This window comes from Taudactylus pleione, unplaced genomic scaffold, assembly GCF_031769625.1.
Source record: "Taudactylus pleione unplaced genomic scaffold, aTauple2 ptg001476l, whole genome shotgun sequence".
Lineage (NCBI taxonomy): Eukaryota > Metazoa > Chordata > Amphibia > Anura > Myobatrachidae > Taudactylus > Taudactylus pleione.
The window spans coordinates 1-27783 of record NW_028285874.1 but is presented as its reverse complement, the minus strand read 5'-3'; the positions used below and the strand labels follow the sequence as shown (position 1 = coordinate 27783).

At 52.2% G+C, this 27783-nt stretch overlaps 1 protein-coding gene across 2 annotated transcripts; it reads right to left on the bottom strand.

Moving 5' to 3' along the window:
* Window positions 1-6451: 6451 nt before the first annotated feature.
* On the bottom strand, window positions 6452-27774 carry PAIP2B (poly(A) binding protein interacting protein 2B). Of its 2 annotated transcripts, none has more exons than XM_088463858.1 (4): window positions 27700-27774; window positions 10116-10267; window positions 8447-8623; window positions 6452-7833 (listed from the first exon to the last, which is right to left on the bottom strand). In XM_088463858.1, the coding sequence occupies exons 2-4, from the start codon at window positions 10257-10259 to the stop codon at window positions 7777-7779; spliced, it is 378 nt and encodes a 125-aa protein (XP_088319984.1). In that variant the 5' UTR covers window positions 10260-10267; window positions 27700-27774; the 3' UTR covers window positions 6452-7776. The 2 variants fall into 2 exon arrangements, with proteins under 2 accessions (XP_088319984.1, XP_088319983.1); XM_088463857.1 differs by lacking the exon at window positions 27700-27774 and adding an exon at window positions 27456-27675.
* Window positions 27775-27783: the final 9 nt, after the last annotated feature.

Sequence of the window (27783 nt, the reverse complement as noted above, 5' to 3'; positions counted from 1 at the left end):
GGCTCGCCCCGTAACTAAGTGCCACACGTGCAGTAGCCCTGTGCTTGTAGATTTAAGTTTGCAGCCCTGTAGGGTGATGTATAAAAATCCACAAGTTTGGGGCAAGTTGATGACGTTTATTAGTTGTTACAACAGCACAACCCAGCGCTGTATTACTGTGCTACAACCACTAGGTGGCAGCTTATCAGAACGCATTTATCATCAGAGGCTGCACCAGCTATAGACCTGTATTACAGTCAGGAGTCCTGGCTGTGGTACTGAGAAGCCAGGGACAGCACATGTAGTATTATATACTCAGACATCTAGCACTGCAACAACGGCTCTTACACACTTACTGACCGCAGATTATTTGATTATAAAAGACAGCAACTTGGAGCAGAAGGTTTTATTTTATTTACAATTTTTTATATTCCATTCCCCAAGTAGCGACGAGTGCTGTTTAGGTGGGTGGCAGAAAAGTCGCTCTGAACTTTAATTTGTTTTTCTAAACAAGCAAACTCTGATAATCTGAAGCAGAAAACCAGAGTGCAGTAACCGTTGTTAGTCAATGTATTCCAACCACTGATGGTTCAGGTTTGCACACTGACAAACAGCGGGCCTGATTCATTACAGATCGCTACGGTGGATGCAGATGCGATTATGCACGAAAATATGCTAATGATCGCAATGCTGTCGCGGCCCAACATAAGGATGCCCACTTTACCTTACACACCTCCGTAATACTGTGCAAGACTGCAAAACCATCGGTAGCATTGAGCACAAATCGGAGCCTAAAGCTGCATACACACACAAAGATTTTCTGTCCAACCATCCAACTAGTTGATTGGTTGGAATGAAAATCTGGTAATGTATGGGGAGTAAATGACAATCAGCAATTTGCTCCCAAATGCCGGAAAATGGACAAAAACTGTTGTGTGAACAAATTGTTTAGATCAAATATTTAACAAACTTATCTGACGTCATTTTCATCTGCTTTCTGGCATTTAGGAGCAAATTGCTGATCATCAGATACTGCCATACATTACCAGATTATCATTCCAATCAATCAACTAGTTGGATGGTTGGACAGAAGATCTTTACGTGTGTACCCAGCTTTACTCAGGATATGCTATAACCTCACTGCAGTGAAAGCCCGAGCTGTGTATGGCAATGCAGTGGCGGCTAATTTATACACTCCCCCTGTAACACCATTCAAACGCACTGACATGCCTGCCCCCCCCATCACCACCCCCAAATGGTCATTTCCCATCACTCTGCAATGGTTCAGCGTAGACACTGCGATGCACGCGCACAACGCAGCGATCATTCAGGGCTTGCCCTATACTGTGAGTTGGACGCAATTTGCCTGATATGTGGCATAACCATTTGCCTGGCACGGACGCATCAGATGCGACCAGTCAGACACGCCCACTAGGCAGCTGCAGGAAGCTAATCCTCCAGTCCCTCTGCACCCGCAGCCCGCTCTCCTGTGTGTCCCCATCACTGCTGGCCACGGTGATTGGAACCTGGCGACATCACACCCCCCCCCCCCCCCACCTCCCAGTGCAGCTGTGACCTCCATAGAAGCCAGCATCCTCCCGCTCGGAGCGGGTGCAGGAAAGCCATCACCTCCATGTAAAGCAGCAGCCGCGGCTCCTGGAAGCCGCAGTGTCCAGCCGCCAGCACCTTCACCTCCCCCGTTTGGCTGCTGTCTCACATCTCTGACTCCTCCTGGCCAGGGGCAACCCCACCTCCTCCTCTTCTGCCTTCCTTGTGCCCAATCGCAGTGATCAGGCAACACATTGGATATATATATTAATTGCAAAAGATAGGATCAACATTTCAATGTTTATTACGCTGTCATCAGGATACTGACAACGATGTAATAAACATCAAAACGTTAATTTCACACTCTGCATGACCACTATCCTTTGCAGAGTGCCGCCGACATGTATCATATATAAGACAAGGGATGGTCTGTAAAACAAGTGGTTTTGCCATCGCTAACAAGCACCAATGATGCTGCACATCGATGGCAGCGCATACTGATGGTAAGGAAACATCAGTGGCTGTGGTCTCAAATTAAAAAAAAAATTAAAAAAAATTGATCATCGATGTTGCCCCATTGACCGTCAATGGTGGTACACCTGCCAATAGCTATCATTACAGTATGCCATCAAAATTGCTATTTTTATGATATACGGTTAAAAAAAAAAAAAAAAAGGCAATCTGAGCATTTTTTGGGGAAATAAAATGTGTCACTTAAGTGGCTAATAAGCAAATAAAACCAGCCAAATACAATAAGCCCTTAAAGCAGTGGTTCCCAAACTTTTTTGAATCTCGGCGCCCTAGAGTATCAGCAGTGTTATCACGGCGCCCCTAGAGTATCAGCAGTGTTATCACGGCGCCCCTAGAGTATCAGCAGTGTTATCACAGCGCCCCTAGAGTATCAGCAGTGTTATCACGGCGCCCCTAGAGTATCAGCAGTGTTATCACGGCGCCCCTAGAGTATCAGCAGTGTTATCACGGCGCCATAGGAGTATCAGGAGTGTTATCACGGCGCCCTAGAACAGGGGTCTTCAAACTTGGCCCTCCAGATGCTGTGGAACTACACATCCCAGCATGCACTACACATAGTTTTAGCATGCTGTTATATCAAAAAGGTGGCAGTGCATGCTGGGATGTGTAGTTCCACAGCAGCTGGAGGGCCAAGTTTGAAGACCCCTGCCCTAGAGTATCAGCAGTGTTATCACGGCGCCCCTAAGCCAATAGTTTTTTTTGGGTTTTTTTTCCCCTGAATTTCTCAAAACAAAGATGTAGTGAAGTAAGCTGTGTTACCCGTCATCCTTAGGGTCAGTTACGTAGTGGGTGACAGGTTTGCGCTACTGTTTGTCCACATATTTACATTGACCATAAAAAATTTGATTTCGTGCTGGACCACCAACCTGAGGCACCCCTGCAAGTGTCCCAAGGCACCCCAGGGTGCCGCAGCGCACAGTTTGGGAACCACTGCCTTAAGGTCTGCCTTACACTGGATGCGTGAATGAATACAGTGAGCGAGGTTAGTACAGTGATCTGCTGGATTGGAGTTTTGGAAATATCACTTAACGAGACTACCAATATTACTAATGTATTTATAACAGAGTGTTTTATATGTAATAATAATAATATCTAACCTCCCACTATACGAGCTGGTGCATAACTCCACACTGCCCCCTAGCAGTATAATACAGACACACACTGAAGAGTCATCAGTCTGATATTATGTTAAATTTGTCACTAATCACCTATGTAAATATCATACGAATGTGACCTGGTACATGCAGCCTTTATTTCTGGGGCTCAGTATCCCTATACTGACCCAACCCTTGCTCGGGGCTGTGCGAGACTCTGAGAAGCACAAGGAAGACACCCGAAGGGAGCCAGCTAGAATACTAAGTGGTAGAGCAACTTTCACAAATTACAGCTGATTCATCTCCAATATAAGGAGAATGACAACGTGAGGCAGACAAGTATCCACTATGAGCACAGCGCTCTCCAATAGTCACATACATACAAGACACAACTTTACTTTGTAGGATAACATTTAAATAGATGAAAGGGGAACAGTGCACAGCTGAGGAGGGGGTTGCAGGTTATCCCTGTATTGTTCTCATTGGCGTGCACAAACCTGTACCATCAATGGTTTGTGTGGGGAGTGAGGTTCCCAGGCTTTCTACAAATAGGAGTTCCCACTACCCCACAGTTGGTGGACTGCGTGGCTCCCCCTCTGCGTGCGTGCAGACGAGCATATGTCTACATCAGGCTTATCAAACGCACATGCAGCCCAAGGAAGAATTTTATGTGGCCCAACCAATTGAGCCCAAATACGTATATTATGCGGACCAGTCAGCCCTGCTCAGCTCCGATGGCAACAAGGGTGACTGGGCCATATAATATTTGTGCTTAAACTTGGAACGCTGGTCTCTGAAGCGATGAGAGAAGCCTTTGATCAGAGGAGAGCGTTCCCAGTGATGCAGTGCCCGGGTGATGTCACCCGCGATGTGAGCGGCCTGCCCTGATGGATCTAGTTAGAGCCAGTGAGCGGCAGGAGTCTACGCAGGAGCGGTGCCCAGCGGCAAGTAAGAGAGAGGTAAGTGGGGCCTGTTCTATACTGGGAGGGGGCACAGTATAAGGGGAATTACTGGGGGCACAACATAAGGGGCACTGTGTAAGGGACTCTAATACAGGGGGCACTGCATAAGGTGCTCTTATCAAGCAGGCATTGCATAAGGGGCTCTAATACAGGGGGCACTGCACAATGGGCACAACTACAGTGGCATTGCATAAGGGGCACTGCATTGGTTTTTTTTTTTAATAACCGTATATTGCATACAGAACCTTGAATACTCGGCCCGGTTGGTATTTGGAGTCTGACATGCCTGGTCTAGATGCACTTTAGTCATAACATTATAGCAGAAGACCCTCCCACATGTAATACACAGCCCCAATGTCTCCTCCGTAATAAGCCATTAAACCACACACACTGCAGCGTGTTGGGATACTCCGGCTGCCGTTTGCAGGGAGCAGAAAATTATGGGTCCTCAGCACCCAGGCTGCATAGAGGACGCTGCCGCTGGTAACTATACTTAGGGCACAGTCACTGGGGTGAAATTACTGCCATAAGCACATTCCTGTGCCGCCCACCCGGCAGGCAGAGTGTGACCACACACTAGATCCAGGAGGGCTGCAGCAAGAACATCGCTGTCTGCTGTTCTGACCTAACACCCCCTCCCCAACATTACGGAGTGAGGTTAGACGTGTGAATAGAACCAGGCTTATTCACATGCAAGAAAAGATGATCAACCAGGAAGGATTAAAGTAACACGTCCCCTGCCAGCCAGGTGATATTTGCACAGACAGGGTAGAAAGTGGATTCTCCATTTCTACTATTAATGGTGCGTAACAGCAATTCTAAGCTCTACTACTTAATATAATAAAGACACTACACTTCCTAGACATCTCTGAATTCCTGTCACTTATAGATAAGAGTTATCACTCTAAACCATCCCCCAGCTGGCCACTGTGAACACCCCCTCCCCCCAAAGGAGTAAACACTCTGCAGTCCTCATTCAGTGTAAGAGCTCAGAATGAACCCAGCCACCATCAGCAGCAGCACAGAGGTGGCAGCGCCAGGGTACACAGAGGGCACTTTGGAGTTATTCAGCCAGCAGGCATCCCCTAAGACAGTAAGTGATCCCAGGACAAACCAGTAGCTCCTGCTGGCCCAGGCAGCGTCAGTATCCCCCACCCTGTAGCACTGATGTATGTGTAGTTATGTCATGTGTCTGTATTATCTGGGTGTACACTAAGGTATCATCCCAGGAGCCATTACTGCTCACACCCCAGACTCCCTTCTCCTGCACAGCTGGTTATCTGGCTACACGGTGCTAGGCCTGCAGTGTGTGGAACACAGCGGGCGATTAGATACACAGATCGGCTGCACCTCTCACAGTGCCGTAATGAACCATGGGGGCCACAAAAACTCATACTAGAACATTTCTGACCATGAATTTCAGCTACTACAACCGGGCCAGGATACTGCAACTGACTGAGCGATCCCTACTGCTAATCCCATCCCACCAGTTTGTGACGTCACATGACTGTACAATCCCTACACATTGGCACCAGTGACTGCTGCGGCATTTCTGCAACGAGTAAGCAGTCGGCACAAATCTAGTGTCGGCAATTTACCGGCTTCGTGGAAATACACTTTCCCTCCCCGGGTGAGACAGGAGCAGACAGATGATTTATGCCAGAGATGAAATAGCTTCCGGGTGCACGTTTCCGCCAGGACTGGGGATAGAGGAAACACTACTCTGCCTGATGATATAAACACGTGGGTGAAAACGCAGCAGTCAGATACAAACCTAAACAGGAGCGCACGTACAAGCCGATATATTAATGATACCTGAAGGGGGGCAATGCCTTTAAAAAGCGCAGTAAACCTCTCTATTACTGGAATTAGCCAGATGGTCAAATTGGGATCTTCGGCAGAATGCTCGCTGCTCTATAAAGTAATTTACACCCAGTTCAGCGGGAGTCATCATACCAGGTCACGTCTGTCAACTGTGCCCATTCTTTGTAAAGAACATTTCCATACCCTCACCCAAAAAACAAAAAACTGTGTCTGATTTACCAATAACGCAAAAGATAATTCCTCTTGTGACGGAACCAGTTAAAAATTCCCCACCCCCCGGTCAGACTTTACCACTAAATAAACCATTGACTCAAAATTGCAATGACAAGTTCCACATCATTTAAGAAAGGCCAAATAACCAGACTGGCATGACCCTGGGTAACTAAACAGTGCCAGGAGACTGGTTATCGCCTGCAGCAGTAATGTAGGCTACTGGCCTGGAGTCATCCCACTTACCCGGTATCGCGAACCATTACATCCCTGACCCAATCACCCACCAAATACACAGACGCATACAATGATCAGGCTGCTTTATTATATTTCTTTTTTGTTATTTGTCTGTGGCTTTCCATATCACTTAATAAAAACAATACGACTGCTGAGGCAGCTTTAAAAGATAGCTTATTCGTGTGTCTCTTCACAGGCTTTGTACATTACAATCACTGCGGATGGATAGCCCGTGTACTAAAGGCTATGGGGGTCCAGTCTAGGACTGGAAAACAGATGTTTGGGCTATAATGTAGTGTGGAGCCTGGCTCAAGGAAAGCTCAGTCTACGGTGCTCTTAGGGTAGGACGAGCCAGAAGATCCGGGTTGCCGGCAATACTGGAGACTGCTGGTGGCCTCGGAATATGACCTGATCTCAAAACATGGTGCAGCCATAGTTTGGGGGGGGAGGCATACGACGGAGCCCCTGAACCACTTATCAGCCAAGACGTGTAGCTTTAGTGTTCTCATTTCATACTTATATCACACTAATGAAAAGCAGGAGGCTGAGAACTCAACTGCAGCATAATTACAAAGGGTAGACGGACTGGGTGTCTATGATTCAGTGATGTCTGCCGGCCGAGGTACACACTTACTGAAGCGCGGGAGGGTGGATGTGTACCAGAACGTGGAAACAAGGATGAGGCTGGACACATTGATGAGACAGAGTTGACCGCCATTGGGTACTTGGTTCTCCTGAGCGAAGCTGAAAGCAGATTTAGACAAGTCCAAAAGAAAAAAAAAAAAAAAAAAAAAACCCCTCGCAGCTTTAAAGCCGAATATTTGACCTCTGAATGGCACTGAAATGAACGTAGGCGGAAATTCCCCTAAATCAATCACACGGCGGAATTCCAGGGAGCCATCTTCGCATGGCGGCTGCTCCGTCTCCCATGATAGGCGGAGTAGAACGGGTGATAGTCAGGGGGAAAAAAAAAAAAAAAAAGGGGGTTATAGGGGGAAGTTAAATAAAATAAAAGCACTATGATTTCATTAGGGAATCTTCCATATTGTTCGGATTTAAACAGCACATGGTCTTGATGAAAATTGCACCCACCTTTTAAAGAATGAAAAAAAAAAAAAAAAAAATGAAAACAAAATAAAAAAAAAAAAAAAACCTGTCAAAGACCAACGAGCATATCACCAAAATATATGCTGTAAGAGGGGAGGGAACCGCGAGACGCCTGAAGAATAACAATCCCACATATAACGAACGCGAGTCGCTAGTCTCCGCCTCCTCCACCAACCCCTCCCCTCCCTCCTCCTCCATTGTGCAGCTTTGTCCTGAAGATTTAAGGAAACAGGTCTTTTCTTTTGTTGTTTGTTTGTTTGTTTTTAAAAAGTTGCCTGTAATGTTCAATACTTCACTCCTGGAACAAACTCCTTCGCGTCGGGATTTAGGTTGCTTTTGCTCTGAAAAGGGAAAAAGAAAAGAAAATAAAAAAAAATAAATAAAAATAAATCGTTGCCATGTCCGTCTCACTGGGAAAACATTGGACACTAGGAAACTATTGAATGAAAAGCAGAGAGAAAACTCGGCCCGGCTCGCGTGTTAGAGGTCAATGCTGGGGGTTCCTCAACTACAACGGTTCCTCCCCCCCCCCCCCTAGGCTGCAGCACAGTGAGCTGCAACCGCCCTACCGTCGGGTTCACCTGCCGCAGCAGATTCTAGAAGGGTCACTGTCCAACAGGAAAACTAAGCGAAAGTGGAGAAGTAACTTTAGAAAACATTTAAAATGAGGAAGAACTGAACAAAGCAAGAAGTATAACTCCAGTCCACGTGGCCCAGACATATAAGATTTAATGGCTATCATTGGTTAGTCTCAGGTGGTGGAAGACAAACTGGCTGCTTCTCCTACAAGATAATAAAATCAGGACATTAGAAACTGTATCCGGCCACCAAGCTTATATATAAAAGCAACTTATATTACGGGGTTAGGAGCTAGGACAGAAAACAATCCTTATATATGCATTGGCCTAACTAACAGTCATGAGACTCTGACAGTAAGATAAGAGACCAACATACCAAGATGTCCTCTGAGCTGTGACTTTCGGTGACTGACAGGCCATTTAACTGTTGCTGCAACTGTCCCACGCCCTGCGGTAAATCCCGGGAAGGGATGAACCAGTCTTGATCTTCTTCGTCCAACATTTCCTGGAAACAGCGGTCGAGAAAATCCTGTTCTTGTAACTCCTCCTCCACCTGCACGACAATGACAAGCACAGAGGAGGCTCCGGTAACGCAGTCAGATAAGCAGCTGCGGTATATTGCGGGGATCTTTGACTTTCAATCTAAGGCTCAGTGGTCAGGGAACAGGGATAAATTACCCCACATGGGATAAAAATGAAATTCCTGGGGATAATGGACGGACAGCCGGGCATGCATATGAATCATTCTATAATATAGAATGATTTATATGCATGCCCGGCTGTGCCGCAGGGAGGCTCTAAGCCGGAAGCCCGCTGAGATGTTATTACCAGCGGGCGCCCGGCTCCTAACCTGCAGCGCCGCGTTAGCCGGAGGCTGGAGTTACCTTCTGAACTCCAGCTTCCGGCTCTCCCCATGAGCACTATGGGAGATACGCGACGTCTTTCCCATAGTCCCGAGGAGCAGCCGGGCGGACAGGATGGCGGCGGATGCAGGAGTGGGGATTAAGGTAAGTGGGTTTTATTTGTACAAGAGGCACTACAGGGGCATTATATGGGGTACTACTACAGGAGCATTATATGAGGGCACTACTACAGGAGCATTATATGAGGGCACTACTACAGGGGCATAACTATGGGGGCACTACTACAGGGGCATAACTATGGGGGCACTACTACACGATTTCCTTCCCTTCAAATCAAGGGGGTAACGTCAGCGTGTCTAAATATCTTTTGGGGTAAAAGGTAAAAAAGTTCCCTGACCCCTGATCCAAGCAGAGGCTTTACGAAAATTTAGGAGCCAGCGTTCATTTTATCCTCAAAATATTGGTTTCTCTTAGTACAGTGTTTCTCAGACTCTGTCCCCAGGACCCCTAACAGTTCCCGTTTTCCTGGTTGAAGCACAGGGGTATTCATTATGGTCACATTTTAAGAGAGCCATAGGTGGTCTGGAAAACAGTGTTGGGGTCCTGAGGACAGAGTTTGAGAAATACAATCTTAGAAGATCTAAACTCTGGGAATTTGAGGTTACAATCCGGTTGCCTATTTGCTGTGTAATGTTTAATCCAATGTGTTTGGTGTAACTAAACCTGAGGTGTGCGGCCCAAGCCATGATATCGATGCATGTGGGGCGCTAAAAATCAGCAATGCCGATAGCGTGGGGAGATGACAGCTGTCTACCAAACGCATATAGAGGCCTCAATGTTTTCTGAACGTGACCAGGACCACTCTGGCCCATAGTTTTGTGAGCATGAGAGGTACGGATCCTGGCCGTTTAAAAATGTTATTTGACACAATCGTGCAATGTGTTATAAAACGACCACTGGGAGGCGCTGTTCTGTTGGGAGATTATAGACAGCACCCACTCGTGAAATACAAAATTAAATTGTGTGTACTGTACTCATGTTTATAAAGAACATTATTCCATAATTGATCCACATCTTGTACACAGGACGACACCTATTTGATTCTCATGCGACGTCAGGGTTTCCGAGTCGGCGCCTGTCAGCCAATGCCATAATTACAGGACGTCTGTTCCCGGCCATTACCTGTCTGTTGAAATCCTCTTCGTTTTCCATCCACATGTATTCGGCGAAGGGATTGTTTTCATTCTCATCGTGGCCGTTCACCACCTGCTCGTCCTTGGATTTGTTATTGGACGTGGAATTCCCGATGTTCGAGCCGTTCATCATGGCAGTATCTGGCAGGGAGAAACCCACATCACACCATTACATTCCACGGGTAAGAGACGGCAAGGAGGCAGCAGGACGGGAGAGGGGAAGCAGGCGCTAGGCCCCGGCTGCAACGGGACATCTCTTACTGTAGCTATTATGTGGCTTCCATAGAACAGAGTTTCCCAAACTCAGCCCTCAAGGCATCCCAACAGTCCAGGTTTTAAGGGTAGATGGTAGCCATGCTTGTGCACAGATAATCAAATTGACTGAGGTGCTAATTAAGTCAGCTGTGTTTAAGCATGGATCATGGATATCCTTAAAACCTGGACTGTTAGGCTGCCTTGAAGACAGAGTTTCAGGGAACCACTGTAGACAATATCACTAATATACATACACACTAATCCCAGCTACGTGCAGATCAGACATCCCATCTCTGCCTGGCTAGAACTGTATAGTAAGGCAGCATGTACAGGCTATTACACCACCTACTGATACAAGTCATTTCAGCCCTAGCTAATGGCCATGTGCCTACACAGTGCAGGCTGAAGAGCAGGGCCCTTCACCTCCTCCTCCCTGTGTTTTCATCCTTGTATTACAGTGCTTGCTCACAATGGTAAAAGCACTGCAGAGTCTGCTTCCTCCATATAAGCGGTATGATACAACTGCACACCGCTGACTATGGCCTCCTCCATCCAGCTGGAAGTAAGCTAGGGCACAAAGAGCCTAGGTCAGTACAAAGCAAGTCCCAGGGCTGGGGGGTGGGGGGGGGTTAGTGTTCCTCGCACTAGTCGTGCCCACAAAGACAGAGCAACGTGGTGAAGGTGGCAGTGTTCACATCCACTAGATTAGTACAGACTTGCATGGACTGGTGTTCTTTCTATTCCACATTATCAGCACATCCCATTCTGCAAATCCCATGCATCATCTGCACAGGAGATTCAGCACAGTGCACCCAATATGGTGATGAGGAGTCCGTCTCCCACAGATAGGAGCAGATGACACATACGGTGATATTAACTAGATTATGGAGAGCATTCAACACACAGTTTTTCTGTTGTTTGTTCCTCACACTTAGATCCCAGGTTCTCTGAGGACCTACCGCGTCCAGGACGCTCCTGTGCATTGGGTGCGTCTGCAAGCAGAAATGCAAGTCTGCGCTGGGAATGATGTGCAGAGACCACCTGTGGAAACTTCCTTACACATTCCTGGAGAGTATGAACGCCAAAATCTACAATGCAACCCTATAAATGGAGCTTGAGACATGACAACTTATGGGCACGGCAGAGAGGCTGGAAACAGCTTCATTTTGGTGCTTTGCTTCATGGCGGTGAGACAGGCACAGATAGTTGCACAGGAGAGCAAAGACCAGCAAGGCAGGTGAAAGGCATTCTTAATAGATTAATGCAGACATGGATTGAATAGTAATTGACAATTTAGTGAACATCCAGTTTGCCGATGACATACAACCCTACTAATCGCTCCATGCCGTGGCGTGACTCGGTAGCGCAGAGAGTCTTTCGAGCGACATTTTACCTTCATGCGTCTTATGCACACAGTGATGCAAACAGCACAAGCAGCCTCTGCTGATTAAAATGATATGCAGCATATGCCTGTGTTCTGTGTGCGTCTGCATGCTAAACACTACGTTACAGTATTACAGCCACTGATCTCAGCATAGCATTCACATGCAGGTACACCCACAGACACACAGAACATGCAGCCATGGCCAAAAGTATTGAGAATGACACAAGTATTGGTTTTCACAAAGTTTGCAGCTTCAGTGTGTTTAGACCTTTTTGTCAGATGTTACTATGATATGAAATGCCTAATGTTACCTCAGTATACCATAGTAACATCTGACACTTATGAAATGCTGTAATGTTACCTCAGTATAACATAGTAACATCTGACACTTATACTGAGGTAACATTACAGACATTTCATAAGTGTCAGATGTTACTATGGTATACTGAGGTAACATTACAGCATTTCATAAGTGTCAGATGTTACTATGGATACTGAGGTAACATTACAGCATTACATATTTGTCAGATGTTACTATGGTATACTGAGGTAACATTACAGCATTTCATAAGTGTCAGATGTTACTATGGTATACTGAGGTAACATTACAGGCATTTCATAAGTGTCAGATGTTACTATGGTGTACTGAGGTAACATTACAGGCATTTCATAAGTGTCAGACTTTTATTGACAACTACATTAAGTTTATGCAAAGAGTCAATATTTGCAGTGTTGACCCTTCTTTTTCAAGACCTCTGCAATTCGCCCTGGCATGCTGTCACTCACCTTCTGGGCCACATACTGACTGATGGCCGCCCATTCTTGTCTAATCAATGCTTGGAGTTTGTGGGGTTTTGTTTGTCCACCCGCCTCTTGAGGATTGACCACAAGTTCTCCATGGGATTAAGGTCTGTGGAGTTTCCTGGACATGGACTCAAAATTTTGATGGTTTGCTCCCCGAGCCACTTCATTATCACTATTGCCTTATGGCAAGGTGCTCCATCATGCCGGGAAAAGGCAGTGTTCCTCACCAAACTGTTCTTGGATGGTTGGGAGAAGTTGCTCTTGGAGGATATTTTGGTACCATTCTTTATTCATGGCTGTGTTCAAATTAATTGCGAGTGATCCCACTCCCTTGGAGAAGCCACCCCACACATAAATGGTCTCAGGATGTTTTACTGTTGGCATGACACAGGACATAAGACTTTTGGAGGATGGCCCAGTGTCAAAAAGGGCAGCAAAGAAGCCTCTTCTCTCCAGGAAAAACCATCAGGGACAGACTGATATTCTGCAAAAAGTACAGGGATTGGACTGTGGTAAACTTATTTTCTCTTACTAATCCCCTTTTAGATTGTTTGGAGCATCCGGAAAAACACTTGTCCGGAGAAGGAAAGGTGAGCGCTACCATCAGTCCTGTGTCATGCCAACAGTAAAGCATCCTGAGAACATTCATGTGTGGGGTTGCTTCTCAGCCAAGGGAGTGGGATCACTCACAAATTTTGCCTAAGAACACAGCAATGAATAAAGAAGGGTACCAAAACATCCTCCAAGAGCAACTTCTTCCAACCATCCAAGAACAGTTTGGTGAGGAACAATGCCTTTTCCAGCATGATGGAGCACCTTGCCATAAGGCAAAAGTGATAACTAAGTGGCTCGGGGAACAAAACATCGAAATTTTAAGTCCATGGCCAGGAAACTCCCCAGACCTTAATCCCATTGAGAACTTGTGGTCAATCCTCAAGAGGCGGGTGGACAAACAGAAACCCACAAATTCTGACAAACTCCTAGCACTGATTAGGCAAGAATGGGCGGCCATCAGTCAGTATGTGGCCCAGAAGTTGAGTGACAGTATGCCAGGGCGAATTGCAGGGGTCATTGTGAACACCAATATTTGTGTCATTCTCAAAACTTTTGGCCAAGGCTGTAGGCATGCTGCATATCATTTTAATCAGCAGAAGCTGCTTGTGCTAGCTATTCACATCACTGTGTGAATGACGCATTTGAAGGAAAAAACTGCACGAAAGACGCTCTGCGCTACATAGGCACACGGAGCTCCCGCGTTGTGTGGCGCAACTTGTAGCGCATGTAGGATAGATGTGGGCACATCTGTATAATGCGACACACTGAGAAGTCCTCTGAAAGCAGAAAACCGAACATTTTGTTTTACGATCCCCCTCCTTAATTAAAAAGTTCCAATACCGGATTGTAATGCTGGCAACACACTGGCAGATATATTGGCCGATCGATTGATCGGCCAATGGATCTTGTGCCCGTCGGCCAGTGTACACAGTTACGTCCGAAAGACATCGTTCATGCACAGCAGATGCCCAATATATCTGCAGATACAGTCAGGTGCATAAATATTGGGACATTGACAGAATTTTCATATTTTGTCCTCTATTCACCACCACAATGGCTTTGAAATGCAACAAACAAGATGTGCTTTACCTGCAGACTTTCAGATTTAATTTGAGGGTAATTACATCCAAATCAGGTGAACGGTGTAGGAATTACAACGGTTTCTATATGTGCCTCCCACTTTTTAAGGGGCCAAAAGTAATGGGACTATCAACTCAAAAGCTATTTCATGGACAGGTGTGGGCTATTCCCTCGTTATTTCATTAAAAATTAAGCAGGTAAAAGGTCTGGAGTTGATTCTAGGTGTGACATTTGCATTTGGAATCAGTTGCGGTCGACTTTCAATATGAGATCCAAAGAGCTGTCACTATCAGTGAAGCAAGCCATCATTAGGCTGAAAAATCAAAACAAACCCATCAGAGAGATAGCAAAAACATTAGGTGTGGCCAAATCAACTGTTTGGAACATTCTTAAAAAGAAAGAATGCACCGGAGAGCTCAGCAACACCAAAAGACCCGGAAGACCATGGAAAACAACTGTGGTGGATGACAGAAGAATTATTTCCCTGGTGAAGAAAAACCCCTTCACAACAGTTGGCCAAATCAAGAACACTCTCCAGGAGGTAGGTGAATATGTGTCAAAGTCAACAATCAAGAGAAGACTTCACAAGAGTGAATATAGAGGGTTCACCACAAGATGTAAACCATTGGTGAGCCTCAAAAACAGGAAGACCAGATTAGAGTTTGCCAAACATCATCTAAAAAAGCCATTACAGTTCTGGAACAACATCCTATGGACAGATGAGAAAAAGATCAACTTGTACCAAAGTGATGGGAAGAGAAAAGTATGGAGAAGGAAAGGAACTGCTCATGATCCAAAACATACCACCTCATCAGTGAAGCATGGTGGTGGTAGTGTCATGGCGTGGGCATGTATGGCTGCCAATGGAACTGGTTCCCTTGTATTTATTGATGATGTGACTGCTGACAAAAGCAGCAGAATGAATTCTGAGGTGTTTTGGGCAATATTATATGCTCATATTCAGTCAAATGCTTCAGAACTCATTGGACGGCACTTCACAGTGCAGATGGACAATGACCCGAAGCATACTGCAAAAGCAACCAAAGTTTTTTTAAGGCTAAAAAGTGGAATGTTATGCAATGGCCAAGTCAATCCCCTGACCTGAATCTGATTGAGCATGCATTTCACTTGATGAAGACAAAACTGAAGGGAAAATGCACCAAGAACAAGCAGGAACTGAAGACATTTGCAGTAGAGGCCTGGCAGAGCATCACCAGTGATGAAACCAAGCGTCTGGAGATGTCTATGCGTTCCACACTTCAGGCTGTAATTGCCTGCAAAGGATTTGCAACAAAGTATTCAAGTGAAAGTTAGATTTAGGATTGTTTAGTTTGTCCCATTACTTTTGGCCCCTTAAAAAGTGGGAGGCACATATAGAAACCGTTGTAATTCCTACACCGTTCACCTGATTTGGATGTAATTACCCTCAAATTAAATATGAAAGTCTGCAGTTAGAGCACATCTTGTTTGTTTCATTTCAAAGCCATTGTGGTGGTGAATAGAGGCCAAAATATGAAAATTCTGTCAATGTCCCAATATTTATGGACCTGACTGTATATTGAGGGTATCGTGCTGTGTGTAAGGGCAGTAAGACGACCGCCCATACACATGCAGCAGAGGCCGCGGGGAGGGGGGCGCGACCCCCCTCCCCCCAGCGGGACCCGCAGCCAGTAGATGGCTGTTCAGTGTGTATGAACAACCATCATCTGTAGATATATCTGTTAGGTGTCAGACTGATCTGAACCAGCCATTATTCAGTCCGTTGTGGCGCCCGCATTGTACCCAGCTCGGTTTTATAGGGCTCGCTGTGCACTGAGACACGTGTGTCAGGGGTAAGAAACACGCTTATCTGTATCAGTTATTTGCATTTCACTACAAACAGATGTTGCTTCATTCCCCACAGGCCTGACGAGCTGAGGAAGTGGCTGAACGTTCAGAAACCTTCATCCTGTTTACAGTTAGTGCAGGAACAGAGGCTACACGTTCAGCAGCTGCTGCAGATCACTAGTGAGGAGACCACCGCGGCCTCCTCACTATCAGGGCTCATGTTAAAGTGAAAGTAGTAAAACATGTACAGTAAGGTGGTGTACATCTACGCCTGTGAAAAGTCAGAGCCAGAAACAGGTGTCACCAGACACTTCGGTTCAGATTCATTTAGCCGTGAGTTCAGCAGTGCGAGCTCGGTACCACGTTCATTTTCTGCGTGGAGCGCCGAATATTTTTGAAAACACAAAAATCTGGTAATTCAATTAGAAACTTCAAGCTGCGGCCATCGCGGAGATGTCGCACGTTCTCTGCAGGGTGCATGAAAGTGGGCGAACGTACTGGTCGCTGTGCTGAATTTTACAGCTTACTAATTAAGATTTTTTTTTTTTTAATAAAAACGTGTATTTCTGCAAACAGTATTTTGTGTATTTCGGCTAATACTTATGTGTCTGGCTAAGTATATGTGTATATAAGCCAGGGCTTGACAAAACCCGGGCGCCAGGTCACCATGGCGACTAAGATTTTAGTCCTGGCAACCGGGATATCCAAGCAATCGCCGCCGCTAGGCTCCATTTGTCGGGCGCCCGCTGAAATTTTACCAGCGGGCACCCGACTCCCCGCAACCAGAGAGTCAAGCTTCCCCACAGGCACTATGGGAGAGGAGTCATGACGTCTCTCCCATAGTTCCGAAGAGCGGCAGATGGCAGCAGATGCAGGATCCTGGCCTAAGGTAAGGATTCAGTTTTGGTTTATTTGTGTGCGCGTGGCACACAGAGGGGCCTTAGTACTAGGGGCACTATTAGACTGGGCTTATTACTGGGGGGGACTAATACTGGGGGTACAATTGGAGGGGGCTTAGTACTGGGGGACACTAATACAGGGGGCTTACTACTGTGAGCACTATTACAAGGGGGCTTACTGCTGGGGGCACACTACTAGGTTGAGGGGCACTGAAAGGGCATGTGTGGTGGTCTATACAAGCTTTCATAATTTTGGTAATGAACGATGGTCTGGCTCCTAAACTTTTAAAATGGCTCCTAGATTTTGCAAAAATTTGTCGAGACCTGATATAAGCCATGGGTTAAAAAACACTTGCAAATCCCATTAGCAAATTCTAAACCCCATTTCACATCAATACATCTAAACAAACATGTCCCACATCATGGGACTGTAAGCTGTCGGGAAGCCGGCGAACGCAATGCCGACCGCCGGCTTCCCGACTGCTTAATCCCAACAAAGGTTAAATGACAGGCGTCGAAATCCAGACGCCTGTCATTTTACCTACACCAGTAGACCCCCGATCGAAGGGATGACGGGCGCCGCTGCGGTTAGCCGCGTGGGGGAGAGGCTTCTTAGGGTTAGGCACCCCCCGGGAGGTTAGGGTTAGGCTAGAGGAAAGGGGGTGTCAGGGTGAGGCACCCCCAGGTGAGGTTAGGGTTAGGCCCCCTAAAGGAGGGTTGGGGGGGGGGGGGGGGATTAGATTGGTTATACTTACCTCTCTAGACAATCGGGGTAAATCATACCAATTCCGCATGGGACACCCATTTTTCTGCATCTTAGAGAAGACCTGTTTTTACTGGTCATATTTCACTATTTACACACTTTTACATACATTCTTCGGGAGGGGTGCGCTATAGACAGTGCACTATGGGCCAGAATCAGGCTGCGTGGCTGTGTACAGGATCGTGGCTGCGAAAGCATAAGCATACACGTCTGAATCAGGCCCCATGTCCTGCCATTGTCACTTTAAAATAAGAACTGTTTCATAGTTGTCACAGACTAAAGGTGCGAACCAGGCGCCATAGTGTGTCCCATTGAAACCCATGTAAACGCTGATTTCTAACAGAATAGCAAAAAGTCATGGGTGCGAGTCTTACCCACATTAAGTCGGACGACCTAGGGTTGAGGTCAACTGAATCTGCCACTTAGAGCAGAGTCCAACAATCCCTGACAGAGGGACACAGTCCCACCATGCAGCCGCTGTGTATGGATGATGGTATGGCTGTAACCCACAGAGACTGCCGTTTCATAGGCATTACAAGCACATTTGGAACCACTATTGGATTTAGGATACACTCGCATACAACAGATGCAAAAAAAGGCATCAGGTAAATGCAAATTAAATGCTGGTGGCATGGTAACACTTAAACCGGGTACACACTGAGCGATGTGTACCGGTACAATATGTTGATTACGACCATCATAACCTGCAACGGTGCCGCTAGCGATATGGTCCGATTGACAGTGTAGCAGGGCCGACCGGACGATGCTGCATGCGACCGCGCATATTGAGCGCACACACTGAGCGATGCGGCCGATATGTAGTTTCCAGCCGAGTCGGAACTACCTATCGTACCCAATGGTTTGCGTACAACTCGATGGTGGGTGGACTGCGCAGGAACTGTACTTGCTCATGTGCACGCAGTGCTCCCATGTCGCAGTATGATTGACAGGCCCTGTGTTGTGGGAGTGCCGAGGCTAGAATCTGCGTCTTCAGACGTAGATTTACTGGCCTCGCAAACGGGCAGGAAGTGGCCATCCTGAGTAAGCTTAAGCGTACCCAGATGGTCAATGCTGCAAACATCCGATCCTGGGTCTTCAGACTCCAGACGCCTCCTGCGGGCATTCGCAGATTATTACACAGCAGATGCGGCAAATTCTGAATCAGATCTTATGTACAATGTTTTGTAGTGTCAGAAACGTCAGCAAGGTTTAACTCCTCTTATTTTATTTTTGGTGTTTCCCTTCCCTGTATTGTGTACATCTATCACGCCAGCAGGTTCCTCAGGCATATGCTCAGTGATCATACGGGGACTCTCGTAGCAAGATTACACCCCACCACGAAGCTGAGGGGGAAGAAAGGTACTGCATGTATACTCCAGTAATACCCCATAACAAAATAATTGAAAATGTAAAAAAGTCGTACTGCCCAGCCAAAATGTCACCCTGCATGTTTTTGGCCAGAGCTAAGCAGACGTGTTATTGTGTAACTTGAGATCCACGGATAAAAAGAATTGCAACTTAGTAGCTGTGGCTCAGAACAGATGTTACATCTATATGAGGCTACAAAACTAGACCGATTCCGCAAACCTCAGGAGCTAGAGCCAAAAGTTACTAAGCATTAATACAAGTGCACCCATGGCGTCTGCACTTACATCAGAGACAGAGTTATTACCGCTACACTGCTATATTCATTGCTCAATGCTATATTTCCCATCACAAAAATCCCTAATGTGTCTGTAGTATGGGCCTGCCCTGGGAAAACCAACCTGATACACATTGAGACCTGCACATGTTCCCATACATAGACAAACATGCAGAATGTTTCCAAAAACATGGACATAACATGGTAGACAGAGGGAAAGGGGAGGGGCCTGGGGTCATGGTCATGCAGCCAGAGGAGATTTTATTTTTTTTGGAGGGGAGGCTGGGGTCAGAGAGCCACAAGAGATATTTTTTTTATTTTGGGGGGGTTGAGAGCAGGCAGGCAAAGGGGATGGGGGGGGGGGTTGAGAGCAGGCAGGCAGAGGGGATGGGGGGGGTTGAGAGCAGGCAGGCAGAGGGGATGGGGGGGGTTGAGAGCAGGCAGGCAGAGGGGATGGGGGGGTTGAGAGCAGGCAGGCAGAGGGGATGGGGGGGGTTGAGAGCAGGCAGGCAGAGGGGATGGGGGGGGTTGAGAGCAGGCAGGCAGAGGGGATGGGGGGGGTTGAGAGCAGGCAGGCAGAGGGGATGGGGGGGGTTGAGAGCAGGCAGGCAGAGGGGATGGGGGGGGTTGAGAGCAGGCAGGCAGAGGGGATGGGGGGGGTTGAGAGCAGGCAGGCAGAGGGGATGGGGGGGGTTGAGAGCAGGCAGGCAGAGGGGATGGGGGGGGTTGAGAGCAGGCAGGCAGAGGGGATGGGGGGGTTGAGAGCAGGCAGGCAGAGGGGATGGGGGGGGTTGAGAGCAGGCAGGCAGAGGGGATGGGGGGGGTTGAGAGCAGGCAGGCAGAGGGGATGGGGGGATGGGGGGGTTGAGAGCAGGCAGGCAGAGGGGATGGGGGGGGTTGAGAGCAGGCAGGCAGAGGGGATGGGGGGGGTTGAGAGCAGGCAGGCAGAGGGGATGGGGGGGGTTGAGAGCAGGCAGGCAGAGGGGATGGGGGGGGTTGAGAGCAGGCAGGCAGAGGGGATGGGGGGGGTTGAGAGCAGGCAGGCAGAGGGGATGGGGGGGGTTGAGAGCAGGCAGGCAGAGGGGATGGGGGGGGTTGAGAGCAGGCAGGCAGAGGGGATGGGGGGGGTTGAGAGCAGGCAGGCAGAGGGGATGGGGGGGGTTGAGAGCAGGCAGGCAGAGGGGATGGGGGGGGTTGAGAGCAGGCAGGCAGAGGGGATGGGGGGGTTGAGAGCAGGCAGGCAGAGGGGATGGGGGGGTTGAGAGCAGGCAGGCAGAGGGGATGGGGGGGGTTGAGAGCAGGCAGGCAGAGGGGATGGGGGGGGTGAGAGCAGGCAGGCAGAGGGGATGGGGGGGGTGAGAGCAGGCAGGCAGAGGGGATGGGGGGGGTGAGAGCAGGCAGGCAGAGGGGATGGGGGGGGTGAGAGCAGGCAGAGGGGATGGGGGGGGTGAGAGCAGGCAGAGGGGATGGGGGGGGTGAGAGCAGGCAGAGGGGATGGGGGGGGTGAGAGCAGGCAGAGGGGATGGGGGGGGTGAGAGCAGGCAGAGGGGATGGGGGGGGTGAGAGCAGGCAGAGGGGATGGGGGGGGTGAGAGCAGGCAGAGGGGATGGGGGGGGTGAGAGCAGGCAGAGGGGATGGGGGGGGTGAGAGCAGGCAGAGGGGATGGGGGGGTGAGAGCAGGCAGAGGGGATGGGGGGGGTGAGAGCAGGCAGAGGGGATGGGGGGGTGAGAGCAGGCAGAGGGGATGGGGGGGGTGAGAGCAGGCAGAGGGGATGGGGGGGGTGAGAGCAGGCAGAGGGGATGGGGGGGGTGAGAGCAGGCAGAGGGGATGGGGGGGGGTGAGAGCAGGCAGAGGGGATGGGGGGGGTGAGAGCAGGCAGAGGGGATGGGGGGGGTGAGAGCAGGCAGAGGGGATGGGGGGGTGAGAGCAGGCAGAGGGGATGGGGGGGTGAGAGCAGGCAGAGGGGATGGGGGGGTGAGAGCAGGCAGAGGGGATGGGGGGGTGAGAGCAGGCAGAGGGGATGGGGGGGTGAGAGCAGGCAGAGGGGATGGGGGGGTGAGAGCAGGCAGAGGGGATGGGGGGGGTGAGAGCAGGCAGAGGGGATGGGGGGGGTGAGAGCAGGCAGAGGGGATGGGGGGGGTGAGAGCAGGCAGAGGGGATGGGGGGGGTGAGAGCAGGCAGAGGGGATGGGGGGGTGAGAGCAGGCAGAGGGGATGGGGGGGGTGAGAGCAGGCAGAGGGGATGGGGGGGTGAGAGCAGGCAGAGGGGATGGGGGGGGTGAGAGCAGGCAGAGGGGATGGGGGGGGTGAGAGCAGGCAGAGGGGATGGGGGGGGTGAGAGCAGGCAGAAGGGATGGGGGGGTGAGAGCAGGCAGAGGGGATGGGGGGGGTGAGAGCAGGCAGAGGGGATGGGGGGGGGTGAGAGCAGGCAGAGGGGATGGGGGGGGTGAGAGCAGGCAGAGGGGATGGGGGGGTGAGAGCAGGCAGGGGGGATGGGGGGGTGAGAGCAGGCAGAGGGGATGGGGGGGGTGAGAGCAGGCAGAGGGGATGGGGGGGGGTGAGAGCAGGCAGAGGGGATGGGGGGGTGAGAGCAGGCAGAGGGGATATGGGGGGCGTGAGAGCAGGCAGAGGGGATATGGGGGGCGTGAGAGCAGGCAGAGGGGATGGGGGGGGGTGAGAGCAGGCAGAGGGGATGGGGGGGGTGAGAGCAGGCAGAGGGGATGGGGGGGGTGAGAGCAGGCAGGGGGGATGGGGGGGTGAGAGCAGGCAGGGGGGATGGGGGGGTGAGAGCAGGCAGGGGGGATGGGGGGGTGAGAGCAGGCAGGCAATGGGGATGAGGGGGGTGAGAGCAGGCAGGCAATGGGGATGAGGGGGGTGAGAGCAGGCAGGCAATGGGGATGAGGGGGGTGAGAGCAGGCAGGCAATGGGGATGAGGGGGGTGAGAGCAGGCAGGCAATGGGGATGAGGGGGGTGAGAGCAGGCAGGCAATGGGGATGAGGGGGGTGAGAGCAGGCAGGCAATGGGGATGAGGGGGGTGAGAGCAGGCAGGCAATGGGGATGAGGGGGGTGAGAGCAGGCAGGCAATGGGGATGAGGGGGATGAGAGCAGGCAGGCAATGGGGATGAGGGGGGTGAGAGCAGGCAGGCAATGGGGATGAGGGGGGTGAGAGCAGGCAGGCAATGGGGATGAGGGGGGTGAGAGCAGGCAGGCAATGGGGATGAGGGGGGTGAGAGCAGGCAGGCAATGGGGATGAGGGGGGTGAGAGCAGGCAGGCAATGGGGATGAGGGGGGTGAGAGCAGGCAGGCAATGGGGATGAGGGGGGTGAGAGCAGGCAGGCAATGGGGATGAGGGGGGTGAGAGCAGGCAGGCAATGGGGATGAGGGGGGTGAGAGCAGGCAGGCAATGGGGAGGAGGGGGGTGAGAGCAGGCAGGCAATGGGGATGAGGGGGGTGAGAGCAGGCAGGCAATGGGGAGGAGGGGGGTGAGAGCAGGCAGGCAATGGGGAGGAGGGGGGGTGAGAGCAGGCAGGGGGTGTGAGAACAGGCAGAGGGGATATGGAGGGGGTGAGAGCAGGCAGGCAATGGGGGTGAGAGCAGGCAGGCAATGAGGATGGGGGGGTGAGAGCAGGCAGGGGGTGTGAGAACAGGCAGAGGGGATATGGAGGGGATGAGAGCAGACAGAGGGGATATGGAGGGGGTGAGGGCAGGCAGAGGGGATGGGTGGGTGAGAGCAGGCAGGCAGAGGGGATGGGTGGGTGAGAGCAGGCAGGGCGTGTGAGAGCAGGCAGAGGGGATATAGGGGGGGGGGTGAGAGCAGGCAGAGGGGATATAGGGGGGGGGCGAGAGCAGGCAGAGGGGATATAGTGGGGGGCGAGAGCAGGCAGAGGGGATATAGGGGGGCGTGAGAGCAGGCAGAGGGGATATAGGGGGGCGTGAGAGCAGGCAGAGGGGATATGGGGGGCGTGAGAGCAGGCAGAGGGGATATGGGGGGCGTGAGAGCAGGCAGAGGGGATATGGGGGGCGTGAGAGCAGGCAGAGGGGATATGGGGGGGCGTGAGAGCAGGCAGAGGGGATATGGGGGGCGTGAGAGCAGGCAGAGGGGATATGGGGGGCGTGAGAGCAGGCAGAGGGGATATGGGGGGCGTGAGAGCAGGCAGAGGGGATATGGGGGGCGTGAGAGCAGGCAGAAGGGATATGGGGGGCGTGAGAGCAGGCAGAGGGGATATGGGGGGCGTGAGAGCAGGCAGAGGGGATATGGGGGGCGTGAGAGCAGGCAGAGGGGATATGGGGGGCGTGAGAGCAGGCAGAGGGGATATGGGGGGCGTGAGAGCAGGCAGAGGGGATATGGGGGGCGTGAGAGCAGGCAGAGGGGATAAGGGGGGGTGAGAGCAGGCAGAGGGGATATGGGGGGGGGGTGAGAGCAGGCAGAGGGGATAGGAATAGGGGTGTAATATCAGTATAACTGGGGGGGGAGGGTGAGAGCAGGCAGAGGGAATATGGGAGGGGTGAGAGCAGGCAGAGGGGATATAGGGGGGGGAGCAGGCAGAGGGGATATAGGGGGGGAGCAGGCAGAGGGGATATAGGGGGGGGGAGAGCAGGCAGAGGGGATATAGGGGGGGGAGAGCAGGCAGAAAGGATATAGGGGGGGGGGGAGAGCAGGCAGAAAGGATATAGGAGGGGTGAGAGCAGGCAGAGGGGAATATAGGGGGGGTGAGAGCAGGCAGAGAGGATATAGGGAGGGTGAGAGCAGGCAGAGAGGATATAGGGAGGGTGAGAGCAGGCTGAGAGGATATGGGATAGGAATAGGGGGGTCTAATATCAGTATAACTGGGGGGGAGGGTGAGAGCAGGCAGAGGGGATATAGGGGGGGGGGAGAGCAGGCAGAGGGGATATAGGGGGGGGGGGGGAGAGCAGGCAGAGGGGATATAGGGGGGGGGGAGAGCAGGCAGAGGGGAATATAGGGGGGGGAGAGCAGGCAGAGGGGAATAGGGGAATATAGGGGGGGGAGAGCAGGCAGAGGGGAATATAGGGGGGGGGGAGCAGGCAGAGGGGAATATAGGGGGGGGAGAGCAGGCAGAGGGGAATATAGTGGGGGGTGAGAGCAGGCAGAGGGGATATAGGGGGGGGGGAGAGCAGGCAGAGGGGATATAGGGGGGGGAGCAGGCAGAAGGGATATAGGGGGGGAGAGCAGGCAGAAGGGATATAGGGGGGGGAGAGCAGGCAGAGGGGATATAGGGGGGGGGAGAGCAGGCAGAGGGGATATAGGGGGGGGGAGAAGGCAGAGGGGATATAGGGGGGGGGAGAAGGCAGAGGGGATATAGGGGGGGAGCAGGCAGAGGGGATATAGGGGGGGGAGCAGGCAGAGGGGATATAGGGGGGGGAGAGCAGGCAGAGGGGATATATAGGGGGGGGAGAGCAGGCAGAGGGGATATATAGGGGGGGAGAGCAGGCAGAGGGGATATATAGGGGGGGGGAGAGCAGGCAGAGGGGATATATAGGGGGGGGAGAGCAGGCAGAGGGGATATACAGGGGGGGGAGAGCAGGCAGAGGGGATATACAGGGGGGGGGGGAGAGCAGGCAGGCAGATGGGATATAGGGGGGGGGGAGAGCAGGCAGAGGGGATATAGGGGGGGGGAGAGCAGGCAGAGGGGATATAGGGGGGGGGGAGAGCAGGCAGAGGGGATAGAGGGGGGGGGAGAGCAGGCAGAGGGGATAGAGGGGGGGGAGAGCAGGCAGAGGGGATAGAGGGGGGGGGAGAGCAGGCAGAGGGGATATGGGGGGCGTGAGAGCAGGCAGAAGGGATATGGGGGGCGTGAGAGCAGGCAGAGGGGATATGGGGGGGCGTGAGAGCAGGCAGAGGGGATATGGGGGGCGTGAGAGCAGGCAGAGGGGATATGGGGGGCGTGAGAGCAGGCAGAGGGGATATGGGGGGCGTGAGAGCAGGCAGAGGGGATATGGGGGGCGTGAGAGCAGGCAGAGGGGATATGGGGGGCGTGAGAGCAGGCAGAGGGGATAAGGGGGGGTGAGAGCAGGCAGAGGGGATATGGGGGGGGGGGGTGAGAGCAGGCAGAGGGGATAGGAATAGGGGTGTAATATCAGTATAACTGGGGGGGGAGGGTGAGAGCAGGCAGAGGGAATATGGGAGGGGTGAGAGCAGGCAGAGGGGATATAGGGGGGGGAGCAGGCAGAGGGGATATAGGGGGGGGGAGCAGGCAGAGGGGATATAGGGGGGGGGGAGAGCAGGCAGAGGGGATATAGGGGGGGAGAGCAGGCAGAAAGGATATAGGGGGGGGGGAGAGCAGGCAGAAAGGATATAGGAGGGGTGAGAGCAGGCAGAGGGGAATATAGGGGGGGTGAGAGCAGGCAGAGAGGATATAGGGAGGGTGAGAGCAGGCAGAGAGGATATAGGGAGGGTGAGAGCAGGCTGAGAGGATATGGGATAGGAATAGGGGGGTCTAATATCAGTATAACTGGGGGGGAGGGTGAGAGCAGGCAGAGGGGATATAGGGGGGGGGGAGAGCAGGCAGAGGGGATATAGGGGGGGGGGGGGGAGAGCAGGCAGAGGGGATATAGGGGGGGGGGAGAGCAGGCAGAGGGGAATATAGGGGGGGGAGAGCAGGCAGAGGGGAATATAGGGGGGGGAGAGCAGGCAGAGGGGAATATAGGGGGGGGAGAGCAGGCAGAGGGGAATATAGGGGGGGGAGAGCAGGCAGAGGGGAATATAGTGGGGGGGTGAGAGCAGGCAGAGGGGATATAGGGGGGGGGGGGAGAGCAGGCAGAGGGGATATAGGGGGGGGAGCAGGCAGAAGGGATATAGGGGGGGAGAGCAGGCAGAAGGGATATAGGGGGGGGAGAGCAGGCAGAGGGGATATAGGGGGGGGAGAGCAGGCAGAGGGGATATAGGGGGGGGGAGAAGGCAGAGGGGATATAGGGGGGGGAGAAGGCAGAGGGGATATAGGGGGGGAGCAGGCAGAGGGGATATAGGGGGGGGAGCAGGCAGAGGGGATATAGGGGGGGGGAGAGCAGGCAGAGGGGATATATAGGGGGGGGAGAGCAGGCAGAGGGGATATATAGGGGGGGGAGAGCAGGCAGAGGGGATATATAGGGGGGGGGAGAGCAGGCAGAGGGGATATATAGGGGGGGGAGAGCAGGCAGAGGGGATATACAGGGGGGGGAGAGCAGGCAGAGGGGATATACAGGGGGGGGAGAGCAGGCAGGCAGATGGGATATAGGGGGGGGGGAGAGCAGGCAGAGGGGATATAGGGGGGGGGAGAGCAGGCAGAGGGGATATAGGGGGGGGGGGAGAGCAGGCAGAGGGGATAGAGGGGGGGGGGAGAGCAGGCAGAGGGGATAGAGGGGGGGGGAGAGCAGGCAGAGGGGATAGAGGGGGGGGAGAGCAGGCAGAGGGGATAGAGGGGGGGGAGAGCAGGCAGAGGGGATATAGGGGGGGGGGAGAGCAAGCAGAGGGGATATAGGGGGGGGGAGAGCAGGCAGAGGGGATATAGGGGGGGGGAGAGCAGGCAGAGGGGATATAGGGGGGGGGAGAGCAGGCAGAGGGGATATAGGGGGGGGAGAGCAGGCAGAGGGGATATAGGGGGGGGGGAGAGCAGGCAGAGGGGATATAGGGGGGGGGGAGAGCAGGCAGAGGGGATATAGGGGGGGGAGAGCAGGCAGAGGGGATATGGGGGGGGAGCAGGCAGAGGGATATAGGGGGGGGGAGAGCAGGCAGAGGGGATATGGGGGGGGAGCAGGCAGAGGGGATATAGGGGGGGGGGAGAGCAGGCAGAGGGGATATAGGGGGGGGAGAGCAGGCAGAGGGGATATAGGGGGGGGTGAGAGCAGGCAGAGGGGATATGGGATAGGAATAGGGGGGGGGGAGAGCAGGCAGAGGGGATATGGGATAGGAATAGGGGGGTGTAATATCAGTATAACTGGGGGGGGAGGGGGAGAGCAGGCAGAGGGGATATGGGGGGTGAGATAGGAATAGGGGGCTGTAATATCGGTATAACTGGACAGCAGCTATTGGGATGGGGGGGCCGAGTCACTATAGCACCGGGTAGAACAGGACAGCGGTTACCGGGGGGACACCAGGGCCTAGCAGCACCAGCACAGCCACTCACCTAGAGTGTAGGCCACGGCCTGTGCGGAGAGCCCGGTGCACGGCTGAGCTCCTCCCACTGGTTGTCCGGTCTCCTCGCCGCTCTCCTCACCCACAGACACGCGCACACCGAGTCACCGACCACGCTCGCGACTCGCAGCCCCCGCTGTCGTGACCCCGACCGCTCGCAGCACGCGCCTACTATCGTTCCCTCTCGCGAGCCCGCACACCCCGCCTCATTGGCCGCCGCAGCGCCTCACACTCACCCGGATTGGCTGGCGGCAGCTGTCCGTCAGGAGGACAGGAGGTCTCTGATTAGGAGGTAAGCGGAAAGTGGGGGCGGGCGCAGG